The sequence below is a fragment of the Xenopus laevis genome, chromosome 3L, assembly GCF_017654675.1.
Source record: "Xenopus laevis strain J_2021 chromosome 3L, Xenopus_laevis_v10.1, whole genome shotgun sequence".
NCBI classification, from domain to species: Eukaryota; Metazoa; Chordata; class Amphibia; order Anura; family Pipidae; genus Xenopus; species Xenopus laevis.
Genome location: NC_054375.1, coordinates 146547153 through 146569870, shown reverse-complemented (window position 1 = coordinate 146569870; position 22718 = coordinate 146547153). Strand labels below are relative to the sequence as shown.

At 39.5% G+C, this 22718-nt stretch overlaps 1 protein-coding gene across 3 annotated transcripts in view; it reads right to left on the bottom strand.

Moving 5' to 3' along the window:
• Positions 1-7522: 7522 nt before the first annotated feature.
• Positions 7523-22718, bottom strand: part of col5a3.L (collagen type V alpha 3 L homeolog) — a 142896-nt gene continuing 127700 nt past the window's right edge. For all 3 annotated transcript variants that reach the window (XM_041587221.1, XM_018253662.2, XM_018253663.2), the window contains 9 exons: positions 21336-21443; positions 21110-21163; positions 19991-20026; positions 19516-19569; positions 19182-19428; positions 18984-19096; positions 18553-18621; positions 16823-17056; positions 7523-16586 (listed from right to left, as the gene is read on the bottom strand). In XM_041587221.1, the coding sequence (XP_041443155.1) occupies positions 16440-16586; positions 16823-17056; positions 18553-18621; positions 18984-19096; positions 19182-19428; positions 19516-19569; positions 19991-20026; positions 21110-21163; positions 21336-21443 (1062 nt within the window). In that variant the 3' untranslated portion in view covers positions 7523-16439. The remainder of the gene's footprint in view (positions 16587-16822; positions 17057-18552; positions 18622-18983; positions 19097-19181; positions 19429-19515; positions 19570-19990; positions 20027-21109; positions 21164-21335; positions 21444-22718) is intronic.

Here is a 22718-nt window from a genome sequence, read left to right as displayed (position 1 = left end):
CAGCTCTCCTCTTAGCAACGAGGTTAGTGGGTGAGTCTTGGCAGGCCTAGGGTCAGAGTCAGGAATCAGATGGCAGGCCTAGGGTCAGAACTAGGAATCAGATGGCAGGCCAAGGGTCAGAGCCAGGAATGAGATGTAGGCTTAGGTTCAGGACCAGGGATCAGGCTAGGATTAGAGCCAATAATTGGATGGCAGGTACAGGCTTAGAGCCAGGAATCAGATGGCAGGCATAGGCTTAGAGCCAGGAATTAGATGGAGGGCACAGGCTTAGAACCAGGAATAAGATCGCCGGCACAGGCTTAGAGCCAGGAAACAGATGTAGGACTAGGATTAGAGCCAGGAATTAGCTGGCAGGTGTAGGGTTAGAAAGAAAGAACTTACACTCGCACACCCTGGCCATCCAGAAAAACACGAATCCCAAGGTCTCGGCGACAGAGGAAGTTGGCAACCTCAGAAGTAACGTAGAAACAGAACACACCGGCACAACATGGGTACTGCTAGCAGGTATAGCCTTGCTCGTTTGTTGCGGAAGCAACGTTTCGGGACATTACCCCTTTCTCAAGCATTGCTTGCTTGAGAAAGGGGTCACGCCCCGAAACGTTGCATCCGCAATAAACGAGCAAGGTTATACCTGCTGAGGTACAGGGTTAGAGCCAGGAATCAAACAGCAGGCCTAGGGTTAGATGGTTAAATTCTACAAATAAATATTGTTTTTACTTTGTTTTGGCCCTGAGGATTGCTTTGAGTGCCCATTTGTTTTGCCAACTTCGTTTTGGATTTCTGATCTCTGAAGCTGAGGGACTGGGGCTGGTGTAACTGGACCACTTGATACACTCGAGAGCACCTTTTCTCCTCTTTTCCTTAGGCCTAGGGTCAGAGCCAGGAATATGATGGATGGACACACCTCTCTTTGTCAGATAACTTGTAACAAAACTGAACAGGTATATAAAGATAACTGCTCCTCCCACCACTTTATCTCAGTTGGGGCGACCACATTTGAGTGTAATACACGAGGAAGACCATAAAGTAAATTATTGTAAGGATTTTGCGCATGTGAGCGCACGCTTCAAGATGTGAGACATCTTACATCGCGCACCGATACGGACGCGGGCGACGAAAATGTCCGCTAACATGAACGTGCGTAGCGTGGTGACGCAGGTGTCATTACGTTTGGCGCCAAAACACCCTCTTTCAAAGGACGTTCAGGGGAAGGCTCTGTGCTTGTTGATAAAAAACCTGCTCCTGTACTTTTTGGAATTCGGACTATTTGATTCTGGTTTTTGACTTCGGCTTTGGATCTCGACTTCGACTGAACTCCGCCTGCATCTGACTCCGGCCTACTTATCTGATTACGATTGAACTCTGCCTGCACTGACTTCGGCCTGCCTTTTGACTACTCTTCTGCCTACCCCTACTTTACTACTACTGCCTGCAACAGCTTGTGACGCTCCTGCTGGACCTCGTCTCCTCACATCTGGACTCTAGACAGGAAAGGCCTGACAATTATCCATCCAGATATTCAGTACAGATCCATACAGTCCATACAAATGTCCAATAGGTCTAGTCCATAGTGATGCAATATAAGTTAAACCTTCAATAATACCACTAGAGTGGCTGCAACTCATTCATGAAAAAAATCCTTTTTTTGAGAGTTTGAGGACATGCCTGTGTTGTATTATAGTAAGATCTGGGGATCTGATCCCCAATACTCGTTCCTTTCTTATTAGTTAAAATGTTTTATGTCAACTCACTACTTTTCTGATCATTAAACTGTTCTGTCCTGGTAATTGTTTGCTAGACCCATAGTGACATCTAGTGGATGAAAAGTGGAACATAATAATACATGTACATTGTTTTTGTTACCTGGTTTGCCATATAAATTAGTGTAAATGTTTTATCCTCAGCAGAATCCTCCACTGTATGTATTTTCTATTCCACTCATGGGTACATTTTATGTTGATCTAGAGACTTCACAAACTCCATGTGGGTGTTTTCCAGTCTATGCCTAAAGATATTTATAAGCAGGAGCCATATTGGCCCATACGTTTTTAAGGTAGTATTGGTCACAGAATTTAAAGTATTTTTCTTTTCAACACAAATTCCAAATATTCAAAATTAAATTTAAAAGGGGCAGATTTATCAAAGGTCGAGGTGAAATTTCGAATGAAAAACCACAACTGAATGAAAAATTCAGTTGTGGTAAAAAAAAGCTAAATTTGAATGTTAATTAATCTGCCCACATGTGTATTAGTCTACGATGCTGAGCTCTCCAATTTTCAGAATTGAAATGTTTGTTAAATTACTTATAGATAGCGTGAGGGGAAATGGTTAAATTTAAAACTAAAGACTATTTGTTATCTTTATGTTAGAGAAGATGAGAAACCATAAGTGAGACAGTAACCTAGAAATGATGGAAATGTTTTTATATTATTTTCACACACAAAGGGGGTTATTTATCAAAGTTCGAATGTATCCCAATATTTTCTGCTACAAACGCTGATCAAATCCGCTCTTGTTTTTTACGCTTATTTATTATTACATTTTTCCGAAAATTTGCTTTGTGGGGAAAAAAAAATTCAGATTTTAACGAATTTTTTGGGCTTTTTCATCCGATTTTCAAGAATCTCTTCGTAATTTTCACCCGAAACCCAGCGCATCAAAAAATCATTGTGACTTCTCCCATTGATTTATATGCAACCTCGACAGGTCTGAGTCGAATTTTCAGATTCTGACTTTTCCATCCTCAGGGTTTAATAAATTCTGAAAAATTTGTAATTTTTTAAAAGTCAGATTTTATAAGAAAAAAAAAATCACAAAATTTAAATTTTTTGCTTTCAGAGTTTAGTTAATAACCCCCATATAGCATGTTAATTTAGTCTTTCTTTACTGAACTGTTCTGTTGTAGGGAAATCATGTCGGGTAAGATCTCTGCCAACTTTTTGTAAAGATTGTATAATCCTTATTAATGAGCGAAATCAGTCTGTAAGATGATGGTAAGAAGGATCTTTGGGAATGATTTTGACATAAAATGTAAGTCTAGATTAAAGACATGTTCCACTGAAAAAAAAACCAATTGAATAAGTATTTCCAAATGGCAACATTATGACAAATATTCTTGTAAAAGACCTGCTTTGTGTGTTTTTTATGTGTTTATTCCTCCTGAAGTAGTAACTGGAGATTAAGAGTATCTTTTCTTTGTAAGGAGAAACCTGACGGAAGGGATTCTTAGAAAGGAAATTTGAACCTTCCTCCATTATGTTCATAAAGGGAATTAAGACTTTGATAATCGTTTCTGAAAATGTCAACTGCAACATTTGGGGGTTTATCAAAGGTCGAGTTTTTTATACCTTGAATAAACTCAAATGAACTTGCAACTTGAATTGTATCTTATTTAAGAAAAAAACTAGAATGGGTAAATCCTAATTCTCTGAATTCGAGTCCCAAAACCTCGAATGAAATGAGTTTTCGCGACAAATAAACTCGAATTACCTTGAATAAACTCAAATGAACTTGCATCTTGAATTGTATCTTATTTAAGAAAAAAACTAGAATGGGTAAATCCTAATTCTGTGAGTCCTAAAACCCAAAAACTCGAATGAAACGAGTTTTCACGACAACAAAAACTTGAATTGCTTTAATCATTCAAGTTTTCAGCCAAAACCTTCCGAAAAAAACTTGAAAATCAGGCAGGCTGTTAACATCTTCAAATGGTTCAAGGGACCTCTGGCATTTGCTCCTACATGACCTCGACAGGTCTTAGATGGTGTATTTTAGATTCAAGCTATTTCCAGGGTCAGGGTATAATAAATCTTGAAAAATCTGAGTTTTTTTTAACCCAAAAATGTGAGTTTTGACCAAAAGATACAATTTGAAAACTCGAATTTTCATGGAAAACACAACTCAACCGTTAACTAATTCTATCATGATTTTTATGGTGTAGTTTTCATTTCTAAATTACACTGTGTACATTGCATATAATTCACTCTACCATATAAAATTTCATTAATTCATTCAATCAACAAGTGTATTTATTTTTTAGTTGCAATATTGGTGTGTAGGCGCCATCTCAGGTAATTTTGTCTGGTCATGTGCTTTCAGAAAGAGCCGGTACTACACTATGGAACTGCTTTCTGGCAGGCTGTTGTTTCTCCTACTCAATGTAAATGAAGGTGTTGCAGTGGGACCTTGATTTTTACTATTAAGTGCTGTTCTTTTATCTACTAATGAGCTGTTATATGGTTACCTTCCCATTGTTCTGCTGATGGGCTGCTGGGGGGGGGGTGGAGTGAGGGGGGTGATATCACTCAAATTTACAGTACAGCAGTAAAGAGTGACTGAAGTTTATCAGAACCCACATGACTGAGGGCACCTGGGAAACTGACAATATGCCTAACCCCTTTTCAGATTTCAAAATCAAATACAATAAAATCTGTTTGCTCTTTTAAAAAATGGATTTCAGTGCAGAATTCTGCTGGAGCAGCACTATTAACTGAAGCATTTTACAAAAAACATGTTTTCCCATGACAGTATCCCTTTAATAAATCTGCCCCTTGGTGTTGTTTTGTTCCAGTTTTTACTAAGGTTTGCAAGGACTAAATGTACTAAAATTTGCAAAGAAATTTGTTGGATTTACTACTTATTAGCTTAGTGGATGCCCAGTAAGATAAATGCATATCTTATGGTCATTTCGGTGATACAATTTTCAACATATTAGACTGATCTATAAACTAAAAAGTGGAAAATTAAGACCTTGTATCTTTGGCTGCCAAAGTAACAAAATCCTATAGTTTCCAAGCAGAGAGTTAAATAACCTCTAGAGAAAGTAGGAAAAAGTTACAATTCCCGTAAAGTTGTTTAAAGAAAACATATTTTGTAGGAGTAGATCCATTAGAGAAAAGGAAAGTACAGCTCACACAGCCTGTATATTTGGGAAGAGGCATAAAGAATATATTTGCAAATGTATAAGAAAGTGCATGTGAGCCTCTATGCAGGGATTGTGCCATAGACTTGTGAAGTGCGTGAGTCTCAGGGGTCACTGATTCTTTTATTTCTTTCATTAAAAAGCAATATATATATATTGATGCAATAGTTAGGCTGCATTTTAGTGACTACTTCACTCAGCCCCCCCCCCCCCGTTCTCTATAAAGAGCCATGCTTTGTAAAGTGATGCTGCTTGGGAGTTGTATTTGACCAGTCCCTCTTCTTCTCTAATCATATTAATAAAACTGCCAAAACCTATAGTTTCTTCCTCCACAATACAGCAAAGATAAGCCCGTTTCATTCACAAACAACAGCCAAAACACTAATCCATGCCCTTATCTTATCCCATTTAGACTATTGCAATCTCCTCTTAACCGATCTAACTGACTCCCATCTCTCTCCCCTCCAATCAATCTTTAACTCTGCTACCAGGATCCTTCTGCTCTCTCCTAAAAGGGAACCTGCTCAACCCCAACTAAAACCCTTAGTGTGGCTGCCTGTTAAGCAAAGGATAGCAAATAAAACTTCTACTAACATTCAAAACCCTTCACTCCTCTGCTCCTCACTACATTTCTTCTCTTGTCTTGCTATACGTTCCTAGTCATCTTCTCTGCTCCTCTCAGAGTCACCTTCTATTCACACCATCCACATCCTCTCATCTCAAAACCCTTCTATCTTGCTGCTCCTTACCTCTGGAATTCCATCCCTGAATTCCTCCGTAAGGAAAACTCTCTCAATCTCTTCAAGAAAAAACTAAGAGCCTACTGTTTGGAGCACTAGAACATTAGTCTATAGAAATATGTCAAATCAACTGGACTTGCTGTGTTTTTCTTGAAGATGTTTCACCAGTCATCCAACTGGTTTTCTCAATTCAGAATAATTTGTACATAGGATCTTGCTTAAGATCCTATGTACAAATTATTCTGAATTAAAAAAGTCAGTGAAGAGATTGAGAGAGTTTTCCTTACGGAGAAATTCAGGGATGGAATTCCAGAGGTAAGGAGCAGCAAGATAGAAGGGTTTTGAGATGAGAGGATGTGGATGGTGTGAAGAGAAGGTGACTGAGAGGAGCAGAGAAGATGACCAGGAACGTATAACAAGACAAGAGAAGAAATGTAGTGAGGTGCAGATTGCTTATGCTGATGATAGGGGAACATTTAGCCAACTTTTTAGAAAGGGTCACGGTATGACAATGGGGCCAGTGATTGTCCTCTGTTGGTGGTGGCAATGAATGGCACAGAGCCTTTGTATCAAGGAAGTTTGACAAGCCCAGGTTTTAGTGATGCTGCCAAAGATGCTTATTGATGGATCTACTGCCAGGGAGCTGCACCAGACATTGTTGTATGTGTATGGACATTGATCGGGTGTGGGTAGCACTCCAGGTATGGTTTAGGTGGAATTTTTATCATGAAATCATGATAAATTTATCTTTTACCATTAAGAGCCTTTCCAAGTTGATTTGTTAGTTAAATAATATTTTGGGGCTTGTGCGTCAGATTATTACACCTGCTATTGCTCCATATAACTCCTCCTATTCCTCATATAATCCTCCCTATAATTCCTCATATTGCTCCATATAACCCTCCCTATAACTCCTCCTGTTGCTCTATAGAACCCCTCCCTATAACTCCTCCTATTGCTCCATATAACCCCTCCCTATAATTCCTCCTATTGCTCAATATAACTCCTCCCTATAACTCCTCCTATTGCTCCATATAACTCCTCCCTATAACTCCTCCTATTGCTCCATATAACCCTCCCTACAACTCCTCCTATTGCTCTATATAACCCCTCCCTATAACTCCTCCTATTGCTCCATATAACCCTCCCTATAACTCCTCCTATTGCTCCATATAACTCCTCCCTATAACTCCTCATATTGCTCCATATAACTCCTCCCTATAACTCCTCCTATTGCTCCATATAACCCTCCCTATAATTCCTCCTATTGCTCCATATAACCCTCCCTATAATTCCTCCTATTGCTCTATATAATCCGTCCCTATTACACCTGCTATTGCTCCATATAACTTCTATTGCTTATATAATCCTCCCTATAATTCCTCATATTGCTCCATATAACCCTCCCTATAACTCCTCCTATTGCTCCATATAACCCTCCCTATAACTCCTCCTATTGCTCCATAGAACCCCTCCCTTTAACTCCTCCTATTGCTCCATATAACCCCTCCCTATAACTCCTATTGCTCCATATAACCCCTCCCTATAACTCCTCCTATTGCTCCATATAACTCCTCCTTATAACTCCTCCTATTGCTCCATATAACTCCTCCCTATAACTCCTCCTATTGCTCCATATAACCCTCCCTATAACTCCTCCTATTGCTCCAAATAACTCCTCCCTATAACTCCTCCTATTGCTCCATATAACCCTTCCTTATTGTTCTATATAATCCTAACTTTATTTTGTTTTTATTCCTTTCTCTGATATATACGTAAAATGGTTTACATATTCATTTAAATGTCTATACTGGTTATGTACATGGGAATGTATTTACCAAAGCATAGTAAGGCAGTAAGACACATTTAAAATAATATTTATTTATTCTTATAATACAGATTTGGTATAATTGTTCTAGCACCATATAAAACAGGTTTCTCTTATTAAAAAAACACAACCAAAAAATTGTATTTTGGTCAGTAATAAGTAGCAACTTTCAACATGGAACAAAATAAAACATAAACTGATTGCGTTCTGTGAGGCAGCAGCAAATGCTTGACTTTTATGTGACATGGTCTATTTATCAACATTCACTTTTTTGATACCCTTTGTCAACAATTTGTGATGGGTTTTGTCAAAAAATATATATTTATTTAGCAATGATAAGCAAGACAAATCAAAGTGATAAATTAATACAGGTATATTGATGACTGTTCTCTACTAATGAACGATGAGTAATCTAAGCAAATATCAGTAAACTTTGAATAAAATAAACTCATGCCACCAAGCAAGAAAGTCCGTGGTGACCATTTTTATATCCCATGGAGGGAGGTTGAAGTCACACACTGTGCAAGAGGAAGGAGTACTGTATGGGCAGCGAACCAAAAACTAAGCAAATAAGGTCTGCAGGGGAGCACTGGGAGTGACCTGAAGAACAGTTGGGGAGAAGAACAATAATGTTGGAATGTAGAGTGGAGGCTACTGTTGAGCCTGTTGGATCAAGTCTTAGAGGATATTGGAAGTTAGGAGATTGGTTGAGACACAAGACCAGCAACCGTGAATGGAGACAAAGGGACAGGGGGGACATGAACAAAATCCACTTGAATGAAGGGGGAGGAAGGGTTAACTAAAGGGATGGGTATTGAGATTTGGCTATGGTATGGGCTGGGGGTAAGGGACAGGAACAGGTGATTATGGAAAAGGGATAAGAGGCAAAGATAAGGGGTCTAGGTGAGGATAATCATGGTGGGAGCAGGATCAGGCTTGGAAAAGAAAGAGGGAGAGTGTAGAGTAGTCATCCTTGTCATTCTCCTTATTGGAAGAAGACCCTAGTAGTAGGAGAGTTGGGAGAATCTGAAGTCAAGGGCAGAATGTGGCATTAGATTATGTTGCAATTGAAGGCTTGGAGAAACGATACAGTCCCCGTGAACACAGCTAAACCGCAATGTCAGACAGCGAATGCCATCACCCTGTACCGTCACTATTGGCTGGTGTGTCACATTAGACTGTATGACATAAAGTGCTGCATTAGAAAGAACATACCAGCATATGATTGCCATAGAAATTATATAAGGACAAGGAGAGTTGGAAGACACATCCTGGTGAGTATTCAAACACATTTTGCTCCTTCTCTCAATGAACATTCTAATTTTGTAGCTCATGAGTATTTTACATTTTCATTTTATCTCTTTAAATCTGCTTAGATGTTGTACCTGTACAGTGTAAATGTTGTACCTATACAGTATTGACATCATTCAACCCAAGGAGGGAGCGAGGATGGTACTACTCATGAGGAGATGCTGGATCTTCAGCCGGCCGGCTAGTTTTCAGAAGTAAATAGATTAAGGTTTCATTTGTAAATATATAAAAAAAAAATCTTGGAAAGTTTCTTCTAGAAAAAACATTTTTTTTGGCCTCTTGATGATAGGTCTAAAACAGAATCACTTAACCAATCGTCAAACCCTAATTTGACAATATGTAATTGATATTTACATGGACTTTACTAATATAATTTTTGGTGGATTAATGATTTTTTTTGTTAATACAAAATAAACCAAACCAGTGGTGCCATATTAGATATACCAATAGACCACTGCTAGCTGCATTTTGCATTATTAACCTTCCCAATGGTTTGGGATCATGTTTTTTTTTCAAGCAAATATATAGTATCTTGATTTTTATCATAAAATATGATCATGGGGACTATTATGGGTGGGGAAATTGGCCAAAGCTCTTAGTAGAGATTTCAGTTATGGATCCACTGTTAATGAAATTAGAATTCCAAAGCAGTCCTGCCGTATTGCTGTGTCCCAAAAATGCTGTTACTGTCAACATCACATATTATATAGCACATCAATGCTGTAAACTGCAGACACATAGCTAGTGTGGATTTAGAATTTTTCAGAAAAGTGCATTTTCAGGTCTCTGAGGAATGTGCACACAGAGCCGAGCAAATAGTATTTGCACCTCAAACAATACTACTTGGTCCTGCACCCTGACTGAATGCTGCCAACTGCCGACTGACACGCCAACCCACAACTGGTGCTCAATCTGCTACTGACCAATGCTCTGCTCACTCTCCCGCTGCTGGTTTCTGCTTCCTGTTGGCTTTTCCACTCCCCCTTAAATTGCACCTCTCTCTAAGTTCCTACCTACCCCTAGTTCTAGCCTGTGTGCACATAATGATTAAAACATATGTAAAATGCATTACATATTTGAAGAAAAGTGTTGTTCTGTAGGCTAAGTGAAAGGGGTTCATTTGACCATGAATACAGAAGGGATTATTGCCCCATCATGAAGACTAAAGCCCCTTCAGCATCAAACTTGATGGTCTTCAGGATCCTCTAGTCTCCACAGATGAGGAGCTCCACTACCTTTTAGAACTTTGTGACCACCAATGCAGAAAAGTCTCTTGTCTCAATCTGGGATATTGCAAATGGCTTTTTGGGCTCAGACCTTCAAAGCAGCCACTGGAAATTGTAAGACATGCTTCTGATATCAATGGGGGAATGCAACAGCTTATAAAACAGAGACAGGCCTTATGTGAAGCATCCAGATGATAAGGGATTCACAGTGACCCACAATCCATATAAGGATGTCGCTAGAGGGACCTTTTATCCCCCACCTTGCTGCTTAGCCATTTAGCCCACATCATCCAGATACTATGTGTTGGAAAAGGGCCCACATATAAGTTTTAGCCTATATTTCTTCTGGGACATTGATCTGCAGGGTGGTTTCCTTACTTAATTTCCTTCTTTACGTTACATTGCCCAAACAAGTTTCCAACACCTTCTGGGACTGAAACCCAAATATATATTCCCACTCTTGATGCCACATTCCCTCATTAAGTGGTACTCATTTACTATCCTATGTGCACTTACTCTAGCATCAACAAAGACATGGCAAATTTGATTACATGCCTTAGCATCTTCCCTGTATCTTGTTCTTCCGCACTGTAAGTGCTTACATTTGATGGAAGGGCAAAGAGAGAAGTTGGGTCCTAGATCAGGGTCAGACTGGGCCAGCAGGACACCAGGGGGAAATAGATACGAGATGGGATGGCATTAGGGGGGGGGAGCGCATTTGCAACTGGGGTGGTAGGCCCTTGAATTGGTGGACACCCCAGTCTGACACTGTCCTTGACAATTCTCTCATTTATCTACTGTGAAATATTTTAGAAAGCTGAAGAAAATCTTTTACAGCAAGATTATTATCCAAGTCTCCATGCAAGATGTTTAGTTAAGATGTTAGAGCAAATGTGATGTTAGATTCTACAGAAATTACTCCTATTATAGTAGATAAGCACCAATTAATAAGGAGAATGTGGTATTAGATTTTCTCTGTATGAAATGTTGGGAAATCTATTTGGAGACCAGCCTTGGTTATTGCAAATGAAACTGGGCAGGCAGTGTACCATAAAGAGCTACAATAAGTTATATAAAATATGTGACCTCTTTTTCCAATCCATAAAACCTGCCTGAAGTGGCAGAGACAGCTTTGCAACTAGGACCAGGGGGCTCTTATAAAGGGCCATGTAGTGGCATCCCTAAAGGGACTGAGGGCCAAGCCCTGTGTCAAGGATGATACTACAAGCCAAGGCTCAGAGTCAATCCTCATTTCCTGATTTGTGTGATGCTCTTCATGTAAGGCTAATTTTTATTCTAGAAGCTGCTGAAGGAAGTGAGAATGTTCTGGCAGTTACTTTGTAGACCTGGAGCCTAAAATGCGCATGCATTGTCCTAGGAACATGGATGGGGTTTCATCCAAAATTGGTAGAGATCTTCTAGCTAGTGTTGGAGTTCAACATATGTGGGGCTTTGAGGATCATGTGAACAAGTGAGGTTCGAACTGGAGAGACCCCTGATTTTGAGACCTTAAACACTGCTGGGACTCCTTCTGCCTCCAAGGTTAAAATATACCCTTCCAAATAGGCTGACAGAATAATCAACATGGAAGCCAACAATGTAGATATATCATTTCTATAGAATTACTAGACAAGTAGACAAAGGTCCTATTTTTTTTGTTAGTCAGTAGGATTTTAAGGATATAATTTATTCAGATAGAGAATATAGGAGTTTTACTTTATATTAATTTCAGAACTGAAATATGCACTTTATATAAGATTAATTAAGATAGTATATACAACGTTGACAATAATTGTTCCTCCAATAGCATTTTTGCACAGTGCAATGTAATAGGGACACTTCAGAATTCCAATTTCAGTTAATATGGAGACATCTCAAAGCATTCCCACCCAAATAATCCCCTTATCCACTGTCATGGAATCTTCATCTCCACCCATAATAGTCATAATCATAATAGTCATTATCAAGTCAAGATAAAATTACACATTTCTTTGCTATAATTATTATCCAAAACCATATAGAGGTTTTTCAGAAATTGCACAATGCAACTAATAATGCATCTCTGAATATGGATCTAATTTGGCACCACCAGTTGGATCTGTTTCTTAAAAGAAATGTTATATTAGCATAGTTCTATATAGTTCTATTGCTATATTGCATATTCAATCTTTAGAGGGAAAATATTTTTTCCAAAAGAAATGTGCCAAAAAAAGAAAAATGGCTTAAACACATTAGTGAATCTATTTACTCTTGAAACTAACCCTCTGGCTGAAGATTCGGTTAATCCTCATAAGGAGTCCATTCTGCTTGCTCCCTTCATAGCCTGATGTATGCCTCAAAGTTATGGATTGCCGGAAGGATATTTTTGTCTGTAATCTGAAAAAATAGTAACATTTTGTAAAACTATTTGATTTGCAGGTAGAACAACTTGGAGCATAATGTGTACTACTCACCTACTGATCAGACCAACAACCTTTAAGCCATAGTCATTGGAGAGGTCCTCCTCAGTTCTACTGCCATTTCTATGTTGGGCTGATATCTTCTTACTAATGTACCTCGTTGTACTGTTCTGACACGAAAGCCAATGGGACCTGTATAGGCTGACTATATTGTCTGCTTAGTATCCTTCCACAGTATGGCTTTGTGGACCAGTTGAGTTCACTGAAACTAAGAGCTATATAAATATTTCCAGCACTCAACTGATATATAACCCAAGGATACACTCTATTCATGAAAACATTGCATGTTGCAGATATCTCATAATCACTTGTATCTCTCTATGCCTTGCCCTTGTACCTAGTCATCCCATTTCTGTCCTTTCCCTCCTGTATCTGTCAATTTTCTGTCCTTTTCTTTATTCTCCCTTTCCCTGTTCTTAACACTTCTACAACATTCCCACCCCAGGCATTGTGGCTTTTATTAATGTCTCCATTATCCCTGTAACGCCTCCCTCGTCTATTGCACATTAATCCTTCACCAACTCTCTTCTTCTGCATAATATTTGCTGTCTATTGATTTATTTGTTTAATGTGAAAATCAAATAAAATATTTCAACTAAATCCTTCACCAAAATACTTTCTTTCTGCCTCCTCTCTATATGACTGTTTTTGGTGACTGCCCAATTATTACCCTCCATCCTCCTACCATTTCATACTCTCTTAGACCTGCTCCTCTTCCACCCTTACAATCCCAGAGCAGACTAGGCTTGACTTCTTATGCACATTTCTCCTTACTCTACTCTTGTCCCCTCTGATTGCTTCACAGAACTCACCCAGTCCTACCTTGTTCATACCTTGTAGACATTCTCTAACTCACCCATATACCTTACTCACTACTCCTTCCTCTTGCAAGTGCACATTTAGCATCATCTTCTGCTTGTTAAAAAATGGCCATCACACAAATTTGCAGACTGAAACTCTCAATAAATCTTTTCCCCTAGCTTACTAATTCATTAGTTTAAGTAGTGAACAGACATCAATAAACGATGTAGATTTTACATTGTTTTCACTTGAGTGGGTCATTTATCAGTGCTAAGTAAATATGCAAATTATTTTTTAAACAAAACAAATAGAAAATCTGTGAGACATACTGAAACATGACCCGTGAAAGAGAAAACCCTGCAGTCTAACTAGAGAGAAAGATGAAATAATGGTAGTGACATGTTTATGCAAATGGGACAAGTTTATTGCCGAAGATGTCCGTTTATCTAAATATTTAATGAATCAGCAGTTCCCACTTGAGACCTCAGACCATTAGTGACTTGATTAATATGTTCTAAGATAATAAGCTCTTTAGAACCAAAGGCAACTGAGTGAATTGGATGAAAAATCATCTACACCTCATTTATCCCAAATTTTAGTTGTTCTCATGCTCCTTGGTTTTCTGGTTAGGCATTGACATGTAGCATTATCTTGAGTAACAACAGGAACAAAGGCAGAGTTATCCCTCAACATGTGAAAATCCTTAACAAGCCAGTCTGTGGCTCAATAAACCAGTTTAAATCACTTAAATGGATGTGCGTGGTGTTTTTGTTGTTACTCAAGACTACACATACATAGACAACCAAATTGGGCAACACATCGTCCGTTCTTAGGCAAAACAAAAAGTGGCCAGGTCAATAAGGACTCCACAAATATATGATGATTGAAGGCCTCATCTGACCAGACTGGCTGCGGATCAAATTACATTTGTATGATATGCTCTGGAATATTCAAATGATAATATTTCCTTCTGCATTGCACAATGCTGTATTGTTTTTTGGCAAGCAACTATCTTTAACTAGCTTTTTTTTATATAGAGACAGACCAGCCAATAAAATGTTATCCTACTTGGTTTCTTCTGAATAGATTTTGCTCACACTTTGATGCTCTATAGAATAGCAAAGGAGTGTTCACTTGATGAACAATATTCTTCATATGTGAGAGCATGTCCGCCAAGTTCTAGCACCATAGAATGGAAAACCCCAACGATAGTACAATAACACCAATATTTTCTTCATAAAGTTTAGCGCCACACGGTTTCATGAGTAAATTCAAGTAATTCGTCTAGTCTCAAGGTCACTTTTCATGGGGAGGGGACCAGTTGGGAAAGTTGCCTTTGGTAAAAAGGGCTTATCACTGGCAATACAAAATTCCTGCTGCCTCCATGTTTAGCACCCAAATTCACTCACTATAAATTGCACAAAATATGCTATTGGTTGATTTAGCATTTTGTTATGTGAGTCTTTGCTTTGTGGCAACAGTTGTACAGTGCTATCAATTACTCTGTTTAAAAGCCTTAGCATGCTCTCTTAGAGTCGGACTGGGGTGTTCTGGGCCCACCGGTGCTGCCACCTCAGGGCCTCCCACATCCCCCTCAGGTCCTCTCACCCCAGTTGTGAGCTCCTGCTTTGCTGCCGCAACTCCCCTGCATACCTAGAACTACTTTAATTTGCGTATGCAGTCAGGGGGGAATTCAAGGGGAGCATGCAGAGTTTCCGGCAGGGAGCATGTCTGGGTTGGTCGGGGGCCAACGAGGGATGGGCCCACCGTGTTTTTTAACGGTTTCCTGCAGGCCCAGTCCAACCCTGTGCTCTGTTCTGTTGAAAAGGGGTTGAAGAACATACAAAGTGAGCATGCTTGATCATGTTTTATTTTGGTCAGAGTTGGAATTTGGCATAGCACAACATAGCACCCATATGTAGTAGTCCTTTTCAGTAATAATAGCAAAATAAAAATTTATGTTGAAGAAATGGAGTATGGTCAGTAATTCAGAAAGCAGAACGTAATGAGAACAAAAGTTTAGCACGGCAATTAACTATTCAGTGCAGATGAGTTTGATATGAAGATGTCTATGTAAATGTTCATGTATTGGTCAAATATAGGTAATACCTGACAGCACTGACTAGCACCTAAATTCCACTTTTTTTCATGTGCAAAACCATGGCTTCAATATGAATTTGAGACAATAGGGGTCATTGATCAAAGTGGCAAAACGCAGGCTTAAAGGCACCCAAGACTATAGATATAGGACTGCCTTGTGCTGTGCACTGAGCCTTGGACCTAATATCTCAACAAAGGCACAAAGCACCAGCGTAAATGAGCCCGAATGGGTTTTATTATGGACTCATTGAGTTTCTGCTGGGACCAAGTCTGATAAAAGATCTGTGTATTAAAGTAAATGATCAGGGATGTGCCAATAAAATAAAAATAGCTTTACAGATGCAGGCAAAGTATATTTTCTCTAATACACAGAACCAGATGCCAATTTAAACAGTGTTAGATAATCTATACACATAAAATATACAGTACATTTAGGATATAAGTTAATATTTGTGTCACCATTTTAGGGGTCTCAAACACAACAGGTGAGTATGGTCTCACCTCTGTATTCCGTGTTTTTAAGGCATCACTAATAAACAAACCCCTTATAAATCAGGGTCAAACAGGAGGCCTTGGAAGAGCTGACTTTGGGAGACCTTATTCAGTGTATGATTGCTAATAGCCAAAGCCAATCAGAGCACTTTGCTTCTTTAAGTTCCTTGTGTGAGGCATCACTAGAAACATCCTGATTGGTCGATTACGCTCCAGTGCACAAACCAGGGATGCTTTTAGGGATAGGAGAATTCCATATCTGCCATTTATGACCTTGAATCATTCTTGTCTAGTGACCTCCATGCCACAATCTGATTCCCTCTTTACATAAACAACCTAAAGCATATAAGGGCACTTGGCTTTTGTATATCCTTGTTTAGAGGGGGAAAACCTTTTGCAGATATCCAAACATAAAATATATAACACAAAATAAAAAGAAGGAAAACGGTCAAGATAAATCCTTGCCAATGAAGTGGTGGAATTTTCTTTTGGTCCATTTGGCGAGAAAAACCAAATCGGCTTCTCTTGCTTGTCAAGAGGTGTTTTTTGGAGTCAAAATGATTAACCGTTAAAGCAAACAGGCCCTAATTCAAAGCCAAACTTTTGGTTATTGTCTCCGAAGTCACTGACAGCCACATCCCTGAGGGGTAATTGTTCCACTTTGAAGGTGTTTATCTCCAGCATGGTCCTTTCAATGCCTTTCCGAAACTGTTGGTTTAGAGGAGAGAAATATTTCAGACACGGAACTCTCATTATCACTTATGTATTATAAAGGATACAGTACCTCCTAGAGTAAATTATAAGGATATTAGAAGTTACTGAAGAGTTGTTTGACCAGAGAATGGGCTGTTCACCCTCAAGGTTCATATTTTCCCTTCCTTAATATGTAGCAAAGGGGAAACAGAGCCTGACTATGATATCTAATGATATAATTTATTCCTTACCATGCACCCATCATATATTGCCCTGAGTTGTGGCGTGCGACTGTGTGAGAGCTCCTCTTCATTATCTGCTTTGAACTTCATCGCCCTGTTGTGGTTCCCCTGTGACATGTCAAACCATGCAGCTGATTGCTGGCAGTTATATGTGAACTGTTGACGGCCTACAGCACTGAGCAGCTTGAGAAAGGTCATCTGCACTACATGTACAGGGTTTCCATCAACGTCAATGTAGTGGAACTAGGGGAAGTTACAAAAAAATTGTTTAATTATATATATACACCAGCATATTAAGTATGTAGGTGATACTGTGCTGTGGCATCCCATTGGGTTGTTGAAGCCAGGACCGCCATCAGAAATCGAAGGGCCCCATACGTCAAAATTTCCTGGGCGCCCTGGGCTGCACCAACGGCAAGCCCCACCTACAGGTCCGCCCTCCCCACCCCACAGGTCCGCCCCCCACCACACAGTAAAAAAACAAAAAAATATTGGTGGCTAGGGTTCCCACATGTTAATAAAAGAATAAAAAGATATTGGTGGTCAGGGCCCCCCATAAAAAAAACATTTGTGGCCAGGGCCCCCCCATTAAAAAACATTGGTGGCTAGGACCCCACATGAGAAAAAAAATTGGGGGCCAAAATTGGTGGCCAGGGCCCCCCCACACACACACATTATAAGAAAATTGGTGGCCAGGGCCCCTTAAACGTCCATGCCTTCCCAAAGTCAGCAGCTCTCAGAAAGATCGGGGGCCCGGCTAATCAAGTAAGTGTGGCATGGCCGGGCCCCCCTTACCCTCGGGCCCCCTACAACTCTCCCCCTGGTCCCCCCCCCTCATGGCTGCCCTGGTTGAAGCACAGTAAGGCTGCTTTAAATCAGGAAGAGCCACAATGGCTTCAGGCTCTAGTGAATATGCCCTGTCTCTTCCTGGTTTATTTCCTATCTAATATAATTAATCTGAGTCTGAAGCCACTCCTCTTCCTGGTGTAAAACTGCTGTATTCTGCCTCTTGGACAAAACTGGAGGATCACCTAAACACTTGGTTACTTGATAAGATATACTGTACATGTTTTTAAAATAAGTCCAATATGAATGAAATGCTTGGGTAAGTGGGTGGGACCTGAAACAAGCTGTTTATATGAAGTACACCCCCACCTCCTGGCATCTACCCGTAATGTAGGGTTGTTATCTGATTCCGGTCTTTACATAAACTGGTTGAAAACTGGCAGTGTGGGTTTCAGAGGTCTGAAACCCAGATAGAACTCTAACTGATTGATGGAAAATTTAGCCGTGGCCCCTGACGTCATTGACCTACCCTCTCTACATCATCACTTGATGACTTGCCCCCCCCCTGTCTGGACCTTCCACAGAAGAGAGATGCCAATCTTAACTTAATGTCAGGTAAATTCCTTCATTAAGCTTGCTAATTGGTAACATATGGACGGGCAGATGGAATGAGTAGGAAGGCACCAAATTCCAATTTTTGGCAAGACTTGTCAAATATTGTGTGAACATAATTTAGTTTGCTGCACAATTTTTATAAATTTTCTTACATTTGAATATGCAAATTATGAATTGCATTCGGTTTGTTATTTGGCCAAATTTTGATCACAAAGATTACAAGATCACAGCTGTAAAACATTTCTAGACAAACTGACCTCCGGTTACTTCACGCAGCCTCATGGAATCGCCTTGATGGCTGTAAAGTGGCCTTTGGGAGGAAATTATAATAAAATTACCTTCTTTCCTCGTTTAAAGGAGCTGTACCATTCTCCTGGGGTTTCTTTACTCCACGCTGCAATTTTCACCTGGATACAAAGAGTGAATATTAATACTGCTTTATAGTGAATATAAAGTGCAACAGAAATGCATATCCAGATTAATGGTTATACAATTATTAAAGTAGCTTATTATTATTATTATTATTATCAACAAATGACTGTATTACTGTTCAGTTCTTACGGTCAAAATTTGAGACTGAAATCGATGTAAAAATGCAATCCCTTTTTTTTTTTTTTAAATCTGAGTTTTCCAAATTTGAAATTTCTAAATTTATCAACTGAAAAAATCTTAAAACATTTTAAAAAAAATCTGCAGATAAAACCAATCAAGCTTCAACAATGAATGGTTTAAAAAGGGAGCGCTAAAGTGTAAGGAGTTATTAACTCACCGACTCAAACTTTTTGTCTGGATAGAGACAGGTTTCTCCCCCTGCTGTGAAATTGCAGAACACTTTGAAGGCATCACGGTTACATCCTTGGTTTGGATCAATCCAGTATTCTCCTAAAGATTAAGACACAGAGAGAGGCAATTTATCTCATTTTGAATAACTTGTAACTTGTTCTATCCCATGTTATTGGAAACGCACCATCCTTCAAATCTGAGTGGCACATCTGAAGTTCCTTGCAGGTTCTTGCAGGACTCTCCTTGGATCCTACAGGCCGCCTCATGTGTTCTAAGTCCCTTTTTATTGAAACTATTGCAGCTTCTACCTCCTCCATATTGTCATTCATGTAATCAGCAAGGCCCTGATCTGCCTGTTCTGCCTCAGACTGCCTTCGCCTTTTCCTAGTTTCCTCGTATGGCAGAGGCTGTATGAATTGAGCAGGTGGACCCTGCAAAGAGGAACAAAAAACAGACATTTGAAGCCTAAATATTTGGCTCGAGAACTGTCATGGCAGACAACAGGCTAGTGGTCTTACTGGAGGCCCAGGTTGTCCTGCTAGTCCTGGATCTCCCTTGAGTCCCAGTGGGCCCTGTTAAAAGAAGAGTGTTTTAAAACAGATTTTTACACCAATAAACTCAGTTCATATTTTAACACATACATTAATATACTGTCCCTGGTAACCTCCTGCAGCAACCTAAGGAGCATTGGGGACATGTACTCCTATACGTGTAATCCCCAGCTCTCTGGCGCATGCAGAACAGCCTAGGGGCGCCCAAGCCTGAAATCCAGGCCTGTCGTCTGAAGCAAACTTATCTTCTTATCTCATAGCAGCAGTTCCCCACAACCCATTTAAAAAGAAAACATTCAATACATAACACAGGACAGTATAATAACATCAGATGTTTGTGTTCAAACAGCTGACCAGTGGTGATTGGTTGCTGTGGGTTAATAGACAAGCACCCAACCGAAGACTTTTATAACATATAGAATCTAACATGGTGGGAACTTACCGGAGCTCCTTTTGAGCCTTTCTGTCCTGAAGGGCCCTATAATGTCAGAAGCAAATAACAAAAATATGTGAATGGATTCTCTTTTCTGTATACATAATTCACTGTTACACTGCTGCTGCAACATCACTACTATTCTCTCAATATCCTTAATTCCTTCCTATATGACTCTCTCTATAAACCTCAAAACAATTCAGTTATCCTTAAAGGGATACTGTCAGGGGAATTTTTTTTTTCAAAATTAATCGTGCTGCTCCAGCAGAATTCTGCACCGAAATCCATTTCTCAAAAGAGCAAACAGATTTTTTTATATTCAATTTTGAAATCTGACATGGGGCTAGATATTTTGTCAATTTCCCAGCTGCCCCAAGTCATGTGACTTGTGCTCTGATAAACTTCAATCACTCTTTACTGCTGTACTGCAAGTTGGAGTGATATCACCCCCCTCCCTCCCCCCCCCGGCAGCCAAACCAAAGAACAATGGGAAGGTAACCAGATAACAGCTCCCTAACACAAGATAACAGCTGCCTGGTAGATCTAAGAACAACACTCAATAGTCTCACTGAGACACATTCAGTTACATTGAGAAGGAAAAACAGCAGCCTGCCAGAAAGCATTTCTCTCCTAAAGTGCAGGCATAAGTCACATGACCAGGGGCAGCTGGGAAATTGACGAAATGTCTAGCCCCATGTCAGATTTCAAAATTGAATATAAAAAAATCTGTTTGCTCTTTTGAGAAATGGATTTCAGTGCAGAATTCTGCTGGAGTAGCACTATTAACTGATGCGTTTTGAAAAAAATTATTTTCCCCATGACAGTATCCCTTTAAAGATTATTGTTACAATTGGTAATAATCATCAATATTACTTTTATTATCAAGTATTCCTAAAGCAACAAACTATTATTTTTAGTATTAAACACGCATACAACCTTCATGTCTATCTTAGACCAAACTGGTCACATATGAGAAGCCAACACTGACCCACCCTACACCAGCAATCTCCAACTTTTCTCAGTTTACATATTGGCATTCTATAATATTCTCCTGTATCCCTTTCTACTTCCTGGTGACCCTCTCACTTTGGGTACTTCCCAAGAACACACCACTTTATTTGTTCCTACCGATAAGCCACTTGTTCCTGGTGGTCCATTTGGTCCTGGAGGTCCAGTCGGCCCCTCAAAAAGCAAAGAAAAAATAATTAGTTTGCTCCCCCTCAACTAGAGTTTTTGCTCCACTAAATATGTAAATGTCTGTAGCTGAATTAGCACATTTGGAGAGGAATTTTCTTTATGCACTTCAGACATAAACTCTCAAGTCATCAGTTTTCAGAAAATACATATTACTTACAGAGTCACCTCTGGGACCTGGTACTCCCTGGATTCCAGGTGGTCCTTTGTCTCCCTTTTCTCCCATTTCACCTGGTGGTCCAATTAAACCAATTAATCCAGCATGACCCTAGAGGGGAAGAAACAAGAACATGTTTTTTAGTAGCTCAAGACTAGTCCTATAGATCTGTCCCTAAGGTGTAAAATACGCGTATTTTACAGAGCTGCCTAAATCAGTAATCACTGCTTAAAGTGTGTTGGCAAACGTGTGTTGTGTTTTTTTCAATGCTTCAACAATTTACTTAATGCAGTTTTATATCAAACAGAAACATTAAAACAAACAGGAGACTTACAAATAATTAACAGACAGAAAACAAAAGGGTTAAAGGGCCCTGCTCACAAGAGCTTACAATCCTTAGATCTGGGAAAAACTGAAACATAAGGATGGAAAAAAATAGCCATTGTCCACAATGGCACATTGACTTTGTAGATCCAAAGGGTGAAGATAGAATGTGGCAGCGTTATACAGAGAGAAGAAACCCCAAAAAAAAGTAGCCATTTTCCACAATAGCAGATTGACTTTGTAGATCCAAAGGATGTAGATAGAATGTGGCATCGATATACGGAGAGAAGAAACCCCAAAAAATTTAGCCATTGTCCACAATGACACATTGACTTTGTAGATCCAAAGGGTGTAGATAGAATGTGGCAGCATTATACAGAGAGAAGAAACCCCCAAAAAAATAGCCATTGTCCACAATGGCACATTGACTTTGTAGATCCAATGGGTGTAGATAGAATGTGGCAGCGTTATACAGAAAGAAGAAACCCAAAAAAAAGTAGCCATTGTCCACAATGGCACATTGACTTTGTAGATCCAAAGGATATAGACAGAATGTGGCAGCATTATACAGAAAGAAGAAACCCCAAAAAGAAGCCATTGTCCACAATGGCACATTGACTTTGTAGATCCAAAGGGTATAGACAGAATGTGGCAGCATTATACAGAGAGAAGAAACCCAAAAAAAAGTAGCCATTGTCCACAACGGCACATTGACTTTGTAGATCCAAAGGGTGTAGATAGGTATCTTTAAACACATGGGGGTAGACTTATCAAAGAGTGAAGTTAGAGATCCCCACAGTCCGCCGCCTCTCTCCATTCATTTCTATGGGATAGGCGTATTTATCCAATGATGAACTTTCACTATCACCCTATGATAAATGGAGATCTCTAACTTGACTCTTTGATGAATCTACCCCATGGGTCTTCAGGAAGAGTGATGGTTTGCAAGAAAGGAAAGAGTCTGATAGGCCAAGGAAAAAGCATTCCAGAGGAAGAAATCTGAGTTATATCTAACAGTGAAGAAAGTGGCAGCTTTATATGGAGAGAAGAAACCCCCCAAAA